This window comes from Mus musculus, chromosome 5 (genome assembly GCF_000001635.26).
Source record: "Mus musculus strain C57BL/6J chromosome 5, GRCm38.p6 C57BL/6J".
In the NCBI taxonomy this organism is placed as follows: domain Eukaryota; kingdom Metazoa; phylum Chordata; class Mammalia; order Rodentia; family Muridae; genus Mus; species Mus musculus.
The window spans coordinates 149,417,515-149,433,760 of record NC_000071.6 but is presented as its reverse complement, the minus strand read 5'-3'; the positions used below and the strand labels follow the sequence as shown (position 1 = coordinate 149,433,760).

Sequence of the window (16,246 nt, the reverse complement as noted above, 5' to 3'; positions counted from 1 at the left end):
GCTGCTGGGTATGTTTGCATCTGAAGTCAGAGGTCGATAAATGGCTACTCTCACCTAACCTTCTCCTTCCATGTAGCCCAGGGCCTCCAGACCAAGGGCAGACCTTCCCATCTTAATGAACTAACTTTACATAGATTTTCCCAAGCAAGCCAGGATGTCTCTCCTAGGTGATCCCAGACCCTCTGGTGCTGATGATGGCTATTAGCCATCCTAGAAACTGAATATTTTCTCTGCTTTGTTTCTTGGATTTAAGTTAGACACTGTTACTAGGTAGCGTGTGTTGTTTGCATCGAGTAATGTGTGAAAAATACATTGTGTTCTTTCTAGCTAATTGGTGAACTCCTAAGACATTATCTCAAATTTGTGGATTCATTCTGTGTTAAGATTCTAGAAACAAATGAGCAAGAAATTCATTCATTCATTCATTCATTCATTCATTCTTTTTCTCTCTTTCTCCCTCCTTCCTTCCTCCCCTCCCTCCCTCCCTCCCTCTCTCCCTTCTTCCTCCCCTCCCTCCCTCCCTCTCTCCCTTCTTCCTTCCCTCCCTCCCTCCCTCTCTCCCTTCTTCCTTCCCTCCCTCCCTCCCTCTCTCCTTCCTTCCTTCCCTCCCTCCCTCCCTTTCTCTTTTCCATCTCTCTTTCTCTCTCCTTGGGTATTTGCTTATTTTGACACAAGACCTCACATATCCCAGGCTAGCCTTGAACATGCTATGTAACTATGAGTTCTTGGTCCTTCTCCCTCGCCTCCTGAATGCTGGGATTATCCGATACTCAGTTCTGCAGTTTTGCTTTAAGAAATTGCACAGGGTTTTTGGACCTTCTTAGGCGCGCTATCTAGGACGAAGCAGTTAAGTGGAGACTCGGTAAGTAGCAGAGCTGCAGCCCAAAGGCTGTGAACACTTGCAGACTTCCTCTTGCTGCAGAGAGGTCTCTCATAGTTAAACCCAAAGGTGACTAAGTAAGACCCACCTGCATTAAAGAGGACTTTCCTGCCTTACTCAAAATTCAGCAATTTCGTGTTGACTTTCCCAGAAGCATCCAGAATGATGCTTGACCAAATCTAGTCTCCTTAGTTCAGCCATGCAGGCACATGGAATGGGCCACCACAGACCTTGGACCTTCCTGAGGCCTTCTGGATCTCAGTGTCACGAAGGCCATGGCAGCTATGGAGCCCTAGAAAAAGTCACTGTCCCCAGATAGAAATTCTCAGAAAACAACCATGGAATTAGAAGGAGTAGAAGGGTTATCAGGTAACAGGGGAGGCAAGTGCATATAATTGAAACACATTGTGGACATGTATGAAATTATCATGAAACCCATCATCAGTATGTGTAGTTAATATATGCTAATCAAGATGCAAGATCAGGTGACTGCTGATAAAGTATCAATAGGAGCTTGGGTGACCACAAGCCGTAAAGCCATTGTACAGTGTGAGAACTTGACACAGCTGGAGTTATCACAGAGAAAGGAGCTTCAGTTGAGGAAATGCCTCCATGAGATCCAGCTGTAAGGCATTTTCTCAATTAGTGATCAAGGGGGGAAAGGCCTCTTGTGGGTGGGACCATCTCTGGGCTGGTAGTCTTGGATCTATAAGAGAGCAGGCTGAGCAAGCCAGGGGATGCAAGCCAGTAAAGAACATCCCTCCATGGCCTCTGCATCAGCTCCTGCTTTCTGACCTGCTTGAGTTCCAGTCCTGACTTCCTTTGGTGATCAACAGCAGTATGGAAGTGTAAGCCGAATAAACCCTTTCCTCCCCAACTTGCTTCTTGGTCATGATGTTTGTGCAGGAATAGAAACCCTGTGTAAGACAGTCATCCTACAGACTTTGTACTATTCTTACATGCCGGTTGTCCACACCAGGCCATGTGCATGTCCAGTTTGGAGCCTCTTTCAGCCAGGAAGAGTTTTCACCAATTTATAGATTTGCCAATCTTAATTTGAAATATTTGTCAATAAGATACACTATCATCCAGTGTGTTTTAACTTTTGGATCAACTAAAAAAAGATTTTTTTAAACAAGGGACCCACAATGCCTGTTAGTAGGACTTTTTTTTTTTTAAGATTTATTTATTTATTTAATGTATGTGAATACACTGTAGCTGTCTTCAGACACACCAGAAGAGGGCATCGGATTCCCATTACAGATGATTGTGAGCCACCATGTGGTTGCTGAGAATTGGACTCAGGACCTCTGGAAGAGCAGTCAATGCTAATAACTGCTGAGCCATCTCTCCAGCCCAACTAAGACATCTTAATGATGAAATTAACTTCCCAGATCTTCAGTCCATTTCCTGGGGTGATTACTGACTATTTTCTCAGTTCAGTTTCAAAAGAAAATTGTCAATGTTATGAATAGTTTTTATTTCCTTTGGGAAGAGTTTAATTCTTGCTGTGTACCCAAGGTTTATTTCTGCTGATTGGAGAACCGGTTAGAATTTATTATTTTCCTTTTTACTGAATTTAATAACATATTTATCCTCCTATGACGAAGTGACACTTTCTTTTCTCCTTCTCAACCTTCATTTTCTTTCTCCAAATACTCTATGGCTTCTCTCTCTAAGTCCCTTCTTGAGGTAGCAGCTGTTAAAGCCACAACCCTCCCATTCTTAGTGTTCCACAGAGCAACCACACCACCCACAGACCTCAAGGGGCTACCCTGTACCTTTTTTTAGCCACAAATTAAATCCATTACAAGTTGAACGCTAAGAAAACTTTTAATTGTGCATATGTACTAGGTAGCATCTCAGATACAAATGGCTGGCCATCAACCTTGCTATCAAAATATGTAGTGTGGGAATATGTTTTTAGAAGGACAGAAAAGATGCCACTAGGGGCCCATAAATCTGCCTTCTTATGAGTATAGGTGCAAATTTACATGTGCAATGATGCAGGTTTGTTTTTATTAGACAGTCTCCTGTAGTAACAGAGCAAGTTGGCCTTGAACTCCTGATGTAGCCAAGGGTGGTCTTGAACTCCTCATTCTACTTCCTCCACCTCCCGAGTGCTAGAATTACAGGCACCAGGCCCGGCCACTCACGCAAACTTTTATATGTGGATTGGATCATTTTTTTCCCCTTTCAGTGAATCCCACTGGAGCTGTGGGGCAGAAAGCGCCCTGATGTCCAGTGTACCATGGTAATGGCTTAGTTTCCCTGGGCTCTTTTTCTCATATTAAGATTGTTAAAGTGTATTTCAAACACCAACTACTACGGTGTACCTGTAGGGAGGAGGACCCTCCCTTGTCACTGGTTGATTGGCACCCCACCTGGCTTTACATTTCAGGGAGGGCTCATCCTGGTGGCCTGCAGAGATCCTTCAGCAGCCAGTATCTTGAATGTTCATTCCAGTGGCAGGTTGGACATCAGATTTGTTTCCCAGGGAAATATCAGTACTGGCTTTACCTGACATATTTGCAAGAGAAGAGTTTAGCCCCAAGGCTTGCTGGGGCTGCTGGCTGCAGAGGGCCATTCTGTGATCCAGGATACATCACAGGTTAGCATCCCAGTCAGATGCCTCCCACAGAGGTTGCCAGGAGGGTCTTCAGAGTGCCAGGGTACTAAGCAAAGTTCATGGGTGCTTGGTTACCCCTGAAAATTCCTCAGAGAAGTGTTCAATGTCAATGACACCCTATGCCACAGAGACAAAATCCTTCCATCCCATAATCATAACCTTGACGGAAGCCACTGGGCCTGCCAGTGCCTAGGGATGGGAAAGGGGGTCCTCTATAGAACCTTGGAGGGCCAGAGGCTGGCAAAGGGATAGAAATGTCCACTCCCTGCCTTCTTTTACCCCTTTAACCCACTGTGTGCCACAGACCCCCAAAGGGCGACAGCTTGAATGTTCAGACCAATCAGATAAGTTGGCTGGATGTCTCTTCACATTCCAGAAGACTTGGAAATGAGAATTCTGCCAAAAGTGGTTCTGTAACCGATGATCTGGGTGACAGATTGCAGTTGAAAACGTCATCTATTGAACCTAAAAACACAGTAAATAAGGCATTCATTTAACCATCACTACAGAAAGAAAGAGTGTCTCTGAAACTCATCCAAAACAGCCATTTCAGCAATTAGCAGGGAATCCTGGCTTCCACGGGGACACTCAAAAACTAAGCAGAAGTGCATTGATTTCTGCTTATCTGTGCTATGACTGTTGGCTGGGTGTGATGGCACACACCTTTAATCCCAGCACTCAGGAGGCAGAGGTTGGTGGATCTCTGTGAGTTTGTGGCCAGCCTGGTCTACACAGCAAGTTTCAGGCTAGCCAGGGAGGGCTACATAATGAGACTCCTTCACAAACAAACAACAACAAAAATATTGATGGGCATTCAGGGCGTTATAACCACTTTCCATTGGGCTGGAGACCTGAAGTACAGCAGCACATATTGGGAAAGGGATGCTTGAGACACAGGCCAGGGTCAGGGGTCAGGAGTCAGGGGTCATGGGTCAGGAATCAGATTCTGACTGTTGGTTGGTTTACTCATCTTGCAGGACTGAGGAAGAAAACAAGGGCTTCCCACATGAGGAGCAAGGACTCTTCTACTGAGCCACACTCCCAGCTAGAGATCAGATTCTGAAGTGGACAGAACCAGGTTGGCAGTCAGTCTAAGGGCTGCATGCCAGGCTTGGCAGCCTGCCAGTGCAACAGGTGTGCCTAGCTGTGCTTTCTGCAATGGCAGCCAATCCCAGGGGGCCGTCTTCTCCATGGCTCACCCTAGATCTGGCTCAGGGGTGACTTTCTAGGGAATGTGACACTTTGTTACCCTGTGTGCCCTAGTGGAAACCCTAAGCAGATACAGAGGCAGAAGGGGGAATCACAATGAAACAGGAAGGCTGTTCAAGAAGCTGGGGCCAGTGGGTGAGACTGAGAACCCAGCAACAGTAGCACAGCCAAAGCAAGGTAAGCCCGCCCACAAAGCTTTTGTTTGTAGCAGGCAGAGAGAGGAGGTTGGGAGGTGAGCAGAACAGAGCCTGAAATGGAGGAGAGAAACAGACTCAGAGAAAGAAAAGCAACAGAAAGAAGAAGGGACATTCCCAGAAGTGGAGGAAGGGAGAAAAGGACACAGACAATTTTCAGGGGGAAGAAAAAAAAAAAGCGCCTGACTTTTGCTGCACACAAAGGAAGAAAGAGCTGCCACTAAATACAGTTAATCCAGACCGTTGACATCTGCTCTGCAGAACACTACAGGGGCCCTGAGCTGGCAGTTGCTGCAAACAGCCACCAGAGCCCTAATCCAGGAAGTGCTCTGGGGCCCCCTGGACTAGCTAACCCTCTGAGAGCAGCTCACGAGGAGGAAGCCATCTGTCTGAGCCACAAAGCCTAGAGCCCACCATATGCCATGTGCGTTCGTTATCTGAAACCTTCCTAGGAGTTATCCTTGCAGTATCTAGGAACCCTTCCGAATATACTGTTAAGACAGAGACCACGGCCACTGAGACATGTAAGCTGGCTGCCGGCTCTGTTTCCTGAGTTCATGTGAAGGTAACGGGGGAGCCAGCCCTCTTCCAAGTAGTTTAAACCTCATGTGCTGAAGTGAGCATAGTCGTTTAAATTAATAATTTTTCACAATAATTTCAGGTTCCCCTCTGCTTTGGCTGATTATATAACTGCTATATCAGAAAATTTAGGGAGCTTACAAGAAAAACTCACTATGCCTTTCTTCCTTTTTCTTTTCTTTTTCCTTTTCTCCTCTTTCCTTTTTATCGGAAACAGGACTCCCCCCCGCCCCCCTGTGTTGCCTAGGCTGGCCTCAAACTCCTGGATTCATCTCATCCTCCAGTCACACCCTTGCTGCAGTCTCACAACCAGCTGGAATACAGGTGCATGCCTCTGTGCCCAGCTGGAATACAGGTGCATGCCCCTGTGCCCAGCTGGAATACAGGTGCATGCCCCTGTGCCCAGCTGGAATACAGGTGCATGCCACTGAGCCCAGCTGGAATACAGGTGCATGCCACTGTGACCAGCTCCTCCTTCAGGCTAACAAACACCTCTTAGTCCTTCCTTCCCAAGTTGGAGGTACCAGGTTTTTTGGTTCTGTTTTTAACTCACTATCTGAGACTTGCTGTGTAAACCAGGCTGGCCTTGAACTCAGAGACCAACTGGCCTTAGCTTCTAAGTACTGGGATCAAAGGCATAGACCAGGGTATAAATCACTGTTCTTTCTGGTAAAGAGGCTGGTCTCTGGCATTTCAGTTAGTGGCTTTTATTCTACCCTTTGAGCTAACCACTTTCCCCACACCCTGAGAGTTTATGACCTACCTCTAGATGTGACGCTAAATTTCCGATCAGAGAAACTACTCCTTCGTATTAGAGGTTCACTCATTTTTTCCAGAAATAACTTGATTGTTTCTTTCTTTTCTGGGTTCGTACTTGTCAAGTTCAGAACCTTTCCGTGCACTTTTACGGTGGAATTGCTGAGCCCAAACCAGTAGAAGAAATCAAACAGGGCATCTGCCTTGAATTCGTAGGTGAAGCTCAAATTCTCTCCATTCAGCACAATCGTTCCTGGAGGGAAGAAATTCTTCACTACTTCCTGGAAATCAAACTGAAAGAGAAAAGAGTTTATTGGCATGGGGTAGGAAACCATCATGAGCGTTATAGAATCTACTGCAACTTCAATGTCTGCAGGGGAACACTGAGAGGGAGTGGCAGGTGCCCGGGAGGAAGGGGTGTCGTCCCTTTGTGGGGCGGGACCCCTCGTGAGGAAAGCCCTGCTCACCTGAAGTCTATAGCTTTCTCCAATCACTGAGGAAATGACCATGTCCATCCCTTGCTCTATCTGTCTTCTTATCTTGGGGTGCCTTGTGTTCACAAGAAACGCATAGGTCCTTTCTAGAAGTCAGGAAGCAGACGTTAGAAAAAGTGTTGTTGCTGGGCGGTGGTGGCACATGCCTTTAATCCCAGCACTTGGGAGGCAGGGGCAGGTGGATTTCTGAGTTTGGGGCCAGCCTGGTCTACAGAGTGAGATCCAGGACAGCCAGGGCTACACATAGAAACCCTGTCTCAAAAAAAAAAAAAAAAAAAGTGTTGTGTGCTTCTGATTAGCAGAGGTGTGGCTGGGGCCTCTTTGGAAGATGGCGATGCAGCTACTTTCTTTCCTGCCAGCTTCTTCAGAATCATACCTGTTGAGGTCTTGTCTTTTGCTGTCTATTGCAATGCTAAGTGTGGGCCCCCAAGACCTGGAGTCTTCATGTAACTGTGTAACCTGCTCCCAAGTTAATTCTGATTGGTGAATAAAGATTCTGACAGCCTATAGCTGGGCATAAGAGACATAGGTGGGGTTTAGGTTTCGAGGGTTTATAAGATGAAGAAGGTGCAGGAGAGGAGGAAGGAGAAGCAGCTGTGGGTTAAGGATCAAGAGATCATGGCTCTGAAGGCTGTCCAATGAGAGCTAAGAGTATCCCAGATGGCACTTAATAAATAGTAAGTAATAACTTGGGGTTGGGTAAGCAGCTGCCCAGCTCTTGTGCTGGTTTGAATACGCTTGGCCCAGGGAGTAGTACTTTTAGAAGGTGTGGTCCTGTTGGAGTAGGTGTGTCACTGTGGGTGTGGACTTTAAGACATGTCATTTTAGCTGCTGGGAAGCCAGTCTTCTTCTAGTTGTCTTCAAATGAAGATGCAGAACTCTCAATTCCTCCTGTGCCTGCCTGGATGCTGCCATGTTCCCACCTTGTGATAACGGACTGAACCTCTGAACCTGTAAGCCGGCCCCAATTAAATGTTGTCCTTATAAGAGTTGCCTTGGTCATGGTGTCTGTTCACAGCAGTAAAACCCTAACTAAGACAGAGGCTTATTGTAACTATAAAGGTTGGGAGTGTGTCTTTCATCCAGGAACTAATAACCAAGGCAGGGTAGAAACCCTGGTCTGGGACTTAAATATTTAATACATAATACCACCAGAGCCTAGTGAGATTTCTAGAAATGTTTCCCAGAGCGTTGTAATTTTGAAAGGCACTCTGGGCCACCGTGAGATCAGTTTAGGGAATCAGCTACCTCAGATATCTATCGGAAGCCCTTTGCATGAGAATATCCTCTCCACAGCCAGCATGTTCCAGGATAGACAGGAACGTGAAGCCCCATGTGGCCAGCTTCTCATCCTGCCTGCCTCATTGGATGTATAAAGAGTGGCCTGGTTCCCAGCAGCATCTCACTTGCAAAGCAGAAAACCAGCAGAACCCAGGGAAGACACCTCCTGGGCTTTCTACCCCACCAGCCTCTGGGAGAACTGGCCCTTACTGTCAAGGCGGAGCTAAGTTCTTTTGGCTTTTGTTTGTTTGTTTGTTCTCCTCCCACCCTGCCCCAACAACGCTTCTTTGTATAGCCCTGGATGTCCTAGAACTCACTCTGTTAACCAGGCTGGTGTCCTTTTTTTTTTTTTTTTTTTAAACATTCATTTATTAATGGTGTTTATATGCTTGAAGACATGCATGCAGAAATCAAAGGACAGCTTGCTCGAATCAGACCTTGCCTCTGCATTGTGGTTGCTGGGGTGATATTTAGGCTCCCTAAGCTTCTAAGGCAGATTCTCAGCCCGTGGGGCATGACCCCTTTAGGGACCACATATCAGATGTCCTGCATATCAGACATTTATATTACTGTTTTTAACAGAAGCAATATTAGTCATGGAATAGTCATGAAATAGTTTATGGTTGGGGCTCCTCAGAACATGAAGAACTGTCTTAAAGGGTCGCAGCCTTAGGAAGGTTGAAGAGTACTTTAAAGCATCCTGTTGCTCCAGGCTAGAGTTTCCAGCACCAAGACACTGGAAGTAGAGCCCACCCGCTGATCTTACTCAACCTAGGATATAAACAAAGATTTTTTTCCCCTCATTTAAAAATACCGGACTCTTATTAACTACTAATCTCTCTCCATCCCTCAGAATCAAGCAGACTTTACTCAAGTGCATCATCAAGAGAGGCGAGACATGCATGCTAGCGTCTGTCTAAAGGCATGGACCAGCTGTTGTGTGATTATTCTGAGACCATTCTATTGCTTTGTGGATGTCTCAGGGGTAAACCCGAGGGTCAAAGGCAAGCGTTTACATTCTTAAGGAATGGAGTTTTTGAAAGATTTATTTATTTTCCTTTTATGTGCATGGATGTTTTGCCTGCTTGCATGCCTGTGGACTTCTTGTTCAGTGCCCTCAGAGGCCACAGAGGCCACCATATGCCTAGTTACAGATAGTTGTAACACTCTGTGGGTGCTGGGAATCAAACTCAGGTCCACTGGAAGTGCATCCAGTGAGCTTTACTGCTGAGCCATCTCTCCAGCCCTGAAAGTATTTTAAACTAAGCTTACTCACGTTTAGTTTTCCTGCCCACATTTCTCCTTCTTCTGAAGTTTTAAAAGGAATTTAAGATATTAACCATCTTATATGCTGCTTGAGATGACACATAAAATGAAGCAAGCAGGCTAGCTGGGACCAGAAATTGAATTTCATGCAAATCAACCAAGACCTTTCAAAGGCCCATTAAACAGCTAGGCCTAGCCTCTCGAAGCCGGGCAGGTTGTACCCTGCACATTTACAGACCTGCCAATCTGTGTGTTCACTTTGACAGACTTCTAGATGACTCAGTGCTTGTCTGGAGGACAAGGTAATCGCTAATTTGCATATAAAATGCTGTCTAGAAGAGCAGCAGAGCTGACATGCTGCCTTAGTTACAGCTGTCATAGCATAAGCTTAGCGATCTTTGGTTTTTATATTATAGAACTTTTTCCACGTCCTAGCTTTTCTGGAAATTGACCAGCTGTTGGTTGGGTTCCCATACCTCCTCTGGTGCCCCCTCCTGTAGACATTGTCATGCAACTATGATCTGTGAGCCTCCCGCAGATCCCTTCTGATACCACACTTGGAACTTTGATTAAAATGCTAAACTCAGAGGTATCATTCTTTCTTTCAATTCCTCCTGAGGGAACGAGTCAGGGTGTGTGTGTGTGTGTGTGTGTGTGTGTGTGTGTGCAGGGGGAGGGGGAGCAGGAACCTACACATCTGTGAATTACAACCCTGGAGACCTGGTTGGCTTTCTGGCTATTGCTGAGCCGGAGCACATGTGGTACTAGGATGCTCTCGCAGTGTGGCTGATCAATGTGCCCTCTCCTCTCTTCTGCAGACAGAGAGCTCTGACTTGGAGTTATGGATGGTGAACACAGAGCCTTCCAATAATCAACTGAGAGGGGAGGCTTGGGCCAGTCTGTCTGAAGTGAGCCAGTCACTACTTATTACCCTAGACTCACTTGAAGAATACTACCTAAAGTCAAGGTCTACAATTTCACTTAACACTGAGTGTTTTGCTGGAAACTTTCCTGTCGTGGTAATTAGTTAAACATTTTGTGCTCATGATAGGTTACACCTGCCCGAGAGCTATCTCGATTCGAGAATGAAAGACACAACCTCTTAACCTCTGAACCATCTCTCCAGCCCTTAAATTTTATTTTAAATTATGTGCGTGTGTGTCCAGTATGATTTGTGTACATGAGTGCAGTGTCTTCAGGGGCCAGAAGAGGGCGTTAGAGTTCTCAGAGCTGGGGCTGCAAGGAAGTTGTCAGTCACCTGATGTGGGTACTGGGAACCCAATCCAGGTCCTCCGCAAGAAGAAAAGGTCATGCTTTTAGCTCCTGACTCGTTTCTGTTCCCATAGTTAATAACTTTCCTAGGATACAGGGATAACGTGCTATTTCAGCAGGATGCAAAGCGATCCTACCTATGGGGTACATATTCTGATGTTATGTTTTAGAAGAGAAAACGGGTTTTTTTTTTTTTTTCCCTGAAGGTAGTTAGTTATAAGTGTTTCAGGTTTTGTGTTTCTGAGTGTAGAGCTGCATGTTTAAACACAGCTCTTTAGGGTTTTCACATCAACTGGTAACAACTGTATAACAATGTTAACATTTCTCCATTTTTTCTTCCCTCCTCTGCTCAGACTGACAATGTGGGGAGGTGTTGGGGGCTTGATTTAATGGATTCCCAAATTCCATGCTAATTCCCACATTTGCTTGTAAGACGTAGCAGGTCGCTGCCCCCAATTGATTTTGATTGGGAAATAAAGATGCCAACAGCCAATGGCTGGGCAGGTAGACTGAGGTAAGAATTGGTGAGAGAGTAAGGAGGCAGAGATCCCCCATGGTAAGGAAGAAGAAAGACCAGACCTAAAGGCCTGCTGACATGTGAGAATCAGGGTAAGTAGCCACACAGGCCACTTCCCCGATTGGCCCTGGGGTAGCAAAGATGAAATCTAGATTTTAAAAGATGTTGACTAAAGAGTACCAGAGGGGAGTGCTTGCTAGTAGCAGGATTAGACATGTCCAGCCATTAAGCTAGTCAAGGCATATTAAAATTAACTGGTGTGTGTGTGTGTGTGTGTGTGTGTGTGTGTGTGTGTGTAAAACAAATTGGTAAAAATTTTAAATCTCTTTGAAAAAAGAATTGTCAGCTTGGTGTGGTGGTGCATGCTTTTAATCCCAATACTTGGGAGGCAGAAGCAGGCAGATCTCTGTGAGTTTGAGGCCAACTTGGTATATACCCACCTTTTGAAATGTCCTTCTTGGTCTGCACGTTAATAAAGAATACCATAGGTTTGCTCAGTATCGTTTCCCTGTAGTCTTTATAATCACAGTAGTTGGTCAGTTCCACATATCTACGAAAAAGCAGAAATAGCTGGAGATGTGGCATCCACTCCCATGTGAGGCAGGGGGTGTACTGACTGGACATGCACCTGCCTCAGCCATGGCCTTTGAGGGATGTTTCCTAAAATGTATCCTAATAGAGGGTACCACATTTTGTACATATAAGGAAATCACCTTCTGGACACTGCTGATTGGCTGAGGGTTCTATGGCCTCTGGGATGGCTTGGTATCAATGTGTGGCTTTACCAGAGGAGCCCAGTGTCATATATCATGTGGGCAAAAGAGTTCATCAGAAGGTATCAGAATCCTGAGTCCCCTTGGATCAATAGTGAACAACACTCCCCATCCCCTCTGTCTGTCTGTCTGTCTGTCTGTCTGTCTGTTTCTGTGTCTCTCTGTCTCTGTCTGTCTCTGTTTCCCTCTTTGTTCTGTCTCTCTGTCTCTCTGTATCACTCTGTGTCTCTGTCTCTCTCTATGCTTGTCTATCTACAATGAATACCTCCCGCGTAATCTTAAAAATAAAACAGAGAACAAAATTGAAAAGGTGGAACTCACTGAATCTTCTCTCATGGACTCATTTGTATACTAGGTCTGGAATTTTCTATCTCCTCCCCATTTCCCCATTCTAATCCCGAAACAAGAACCCCTCCTGTGTGGATCACACCATTAATCATCATTCCCAAAAATTATTACTAATTCACATTTCCTCAATTCTCAGTTCGTATAAATGACAGAAAAGTCAAACTGCTAATGGATTTCTGCCCATATCCTCATTAAATTTAGCTCCCTTGGTTTTCCTCTACTATTCTACCCTAGAAAGTTTTCTCCAAGTCCTGACTCTCAACCTGGCCAGTTAGCTTTCTCTCCAGTGCCCTCTGAGTTCTCCAAACAGCCTCCATATGCCTCCACACGGTTAATAAAAAGACCCAAATGCAAAGTGGGTTCCTTCAAGGGTAAGGTGGTCTGAATGAGCCCCCGTAGAATCATGTGCTTAAATGCCTGGTCCATACTTAGTGAAATTGTTAGCGAAGAATTAAGAATTGTGTGGTCTTTTTGGAAGACTCATGTCTCTGGGGGCAGGTTTTTAAAAGCCAATGTCAAGGGCCAATCTCTCTCTCTCTCTCTCTCTCTCTCTCTCTCTCTCTCTCTCTCTCTCTCTGCCTGCTTCCTTCACCTCACAATATAAAGCTCTCAGCTACTGCTCCAGCACCATGCCTGTCTGCTTCACACCATGATGCTGATGACGGACTAACTCTCTGAAACTCTATGCAAGCCCTCAACTAAATGCTTTCTTTCACAGGAGTTGTCTTGGTCACAGTGTCTCTTCACAGCAATAGAACAGTGACCAAGACAAAGGAGACAGTTCATTTCCTAGCTGTCCTAGCTTCAGGGTCGGTGTGGGTGTGGGCAGTCTGAATGCTACCCAGCACTTGAAAGACACCTTGGCCATGATCCTTCTTAAATTTGGGTTGGTTCCGAGTGAGCCCAGGTGAAGCATCACTGGGGAGCGAATGGGCCAGCTGAGCTGCAGCAGGGGCTGCCTTCTGCTACACTGGACAGACAGCAGGTGTGCTGTAACTCCCCTGCCTCTGATGAGTCAGAGGTCACTTAAAGGGCCATCCAACCCCAGGGGTGTGCCAACACTGAGCTTCTGAAAGTTTTGACAGCATCATTTATAGAAAAGAAATATTCCATAGATCTAACATGGTCACAGATAAGAACCACAGGGGTCCTTTCTTATCCATCCAGAAGATGCTGAAATCATTGGATGGCACCACATCTGTACACATCTGTACACTGGACAGTGACGCTAACACACTAGAAAGCTAAATGATGGCAAAAGCATAGCAAACATCTTCAGCCAGGATACTCAGGACAAGAGGATGTGGCACGTGCTGGCTCCCACCGGGAGGAACTTGATGAGAGACCACAGCCTATGACATGGCACGTGCTGGCTCCCACCAGAAGGAGTATGACCAGAGACCACAACCTCCAGATCTCAGTGGTGCACTGTTTAAAATGTACAATTTTCCAAAGTTTGGAGCTTTCAGTTTAGCATTTTTGACCGACGTTAACCACAGTTAACTCAAATGAGGGAAAGCCAGACTGAGCGAAGGACCAAATTCTAATTTATTAATTCCTCCGTTCCCAGTTCCCAGTTACGCTCCCTTTGTCAAACACCTTGAAATCCCAATGAGATAAGTAAGTGTGGGTGTTTATTTGAAATTTATTATTATAAAAATTTGAACACAAAACTCAATTCAAAGAGATCAGAGGTCTCTTCATTCAGCTCCATGGGTGTCTCAGAATCTAACATGGAGTTGATGCTTTTTCTTCAGGGTGTCTTACTAGACGACACTAGGGACCAGTTATTCTGGATTAGTAATGAAAATAGCACCTCTCTGCACTGAACACTTACTGTGCTTGCTAAAGTTATCCTAGGGGATGGTAAAATGTAAACGACTTTAAGGTTACTTTTATGTAGCAAGCCCTTTAACTCCCAGTCCTTCATTCTACCATGTCCCCCAATTGACTTTCAGGCTCTAACGTTCTACGCCTGGCCCCAGAACAAGGATCAGAGGGCAGGACAATGTCAGAGAAAGCAGTGTTTCAGAATAATATATAATTCATGTCTAAGCTCAGTGATGTGTGAACTCCATTTCAGAACCAAAGCACACTGTGACCTGAGCCACAGCTGACCTCGAACCTGGGTCATATCTCTCTGTGACCCACTGAGAGGTAGATTTTGATAATGCAAAGATGAGGAGGAAAATACCTTTGCCACCCAGAGCTACATGGTGCATTTGAGAGCCAGATAAAACACATAGATTTCAACGTGCAACAGAAGAGATAGAAGTCCTTCTTGCTTAGGGTGTGGTCCCTGGATCAATAGCATCAGCATGCCACGTCCAAATACAGAACTCAAGCCCCTGGCCAGTTTCATCCAACTAGATCTGTGTTTTATCAAGAACCCTAGGAACTTGCATGTTAAGCTGTCAACAGTTTGAGAAACACCCGTGTGTTAAAGTAACTTATTATATTCTCCTGTAGTAATTGTCATCTCTGAGACTCACTTCCTCTGTCTGCTAACCTAGGTGTAGTCCTGGAATCTTCCAACCTCCGTACAATCTTATAAAGGCCTAGAATGTTTTCAGCTTCTGAGACTTACTGCTGAATAAGCTCACCCTTTCTAGGTCTTTCTGAATTCTGGTTCGCTGGTTCAACTCAGCTTTTCTGGCTCAAACTCATCTCCAAGCTGACTGGTTCAATCTGGCTTCTCTCTCAGCCTCTGACTTATTCTGTCTTCACCTGTGACTAGCTTGTTCTCTCTTCAACCTGTGTCTGTAAAACTCTCCTGGTAAAACTGCCTCCCCCCACCCCCGACCCCTCTCTGCACTGCCCTTCAAGTAGCTTCCCTTCCCTCTCTCTTCTTGTGAGAGTTGGGCGTATTCTATTCTGCCAAATCTTTCTCTGATTTGTCACTTTGTCTGTCACTCAGTTAAGTCACTTTCAAACATGGCTGTTTCCTTCTAACAACTAAGTTTTCCTTCGTTGTTTAGGATTAAAGGTGTGTACCACCATGCCTGCACCTAAGCTCTTCTTTACCTTAAACTTGCTCATAACAGGCTGGCCTTGAACTCAGAGATCTGCTTGCCTCTGTCGTCTGGGATTTAAGGTGTGTCTGTATTCCAGCCCATTCACACAGACCTAGGTCTTCGGATGTGACCCCTTGGTAGAGCAGTCATGGTCTGAATTAAAATCTAAACCTGGAAAAGGGATCCCACCATTCAGATTCAAAAGCTGTCCTATCATTCATACACAGAGACACCAGGGGGAAAACACGTCCTCTATATTCATAGATTCAAGCTCCACTGTTTTACATCTCGGGTATCTAAATAAAGGAGAACCAGAACCAGGAACTAGTTACCTACTGAGGGGAGGTAGGTATGGGTAAGAGAATGTTCTGTCACACCAAACACACACACACACACACACACACACACACACACACACACACACACACACACAGGGAGGTTGGCAAGGAGTAAGGGGGCTGCAGTAGCTGGCGGGGGGGGGGGGGAGGCAGGATGGGAGGCTGGGTGTCAGAAGGCAGGCAGCCATTCAACAGTGACCAGGTGTGCTGAGACTAGTAAATAGACAGAGTGTGGCTTAAAATCAGAGCAAGGCTCTGAAGGCACAAAGCCAGGAAAGGAGTGCCTGGGCTATGATGTCTTAGGCGATTTAACTTAGCTCACACTCATTTTCACCACCAGGAAAGGAAGCTAGCAGCTTCCCACAAGTGGGTGACTGGATCAAATGGTGCAAAGGGGGGGTTGTGGGGCTACTAAGTAACAATACCAAGACTAACACCTGACAAGGGTCAATACCTGCTATGACTTGTTTCTCTTGGATTTCATCAATTTAAATTCTGATACAGCAATGTTTTAAGACTGGGGTGATCCTTTTTAAATAGGTTTTTGTTTTTTTTTAATTATGGGTGCATGTGTTTCTGGGGGTGTTTGTGCATGTGAGTGCAGTTGCCCACTGAGGCCAGAAGGTGGCACCAGATACAGCCCAGAGCTGGAGTTTACAGCCACTTGATTTAGATGGCTAGGAATAAAACTGCAGT

At 45.6% G+C, this 16,246-nt stretch overlaps 1 protein-coding gene across 7 annotated transcripts in view; it reads right to left on the bottom strand.

Annotated features, from left to right (window-relative positions):
* Positions 1–2,037: 2,037 nt before the first annotated feature.
* Positions 2,038–16,246, bottom strand: part of Medag (mesenteric estrogen dependent adipogenesis) — a 64,083-nt gene continuing 49,874 nt past the window's right edge. For 4 of the 7 annotated variants that reach the window (XM_030254803.1, XM_006504940.4, XM_006504941.2 and 1 more), the window contains 4 exons: positions 11,518–11,627; positions 6,715–6,827; positions 6,255–6,540; positions 2,448–3,974 (listed from right to left, as the gene is read on the bottom strand). In XM_030254803.1, the coding sequence (XP_030110663.1) occupies positions 3,850–3,974; positions 6,255–6,540; positions 6,715–6,827; positions 11,518–11,627 (634 nt within the window). In that variant the 3' untranslated portion in view covers positions 2,448–3,849. Of the gene's footprint in view, positions 3,975–6,254; positions 6,541–6,714; positions 6,828–11,517; positions 11,628–16,246 lie in introns of all 7 variants that reach the window. The other 3 variants (NM_027519.4, NM_001356995.1, NR_151595.1) reach the window with 2 other exon arrangements.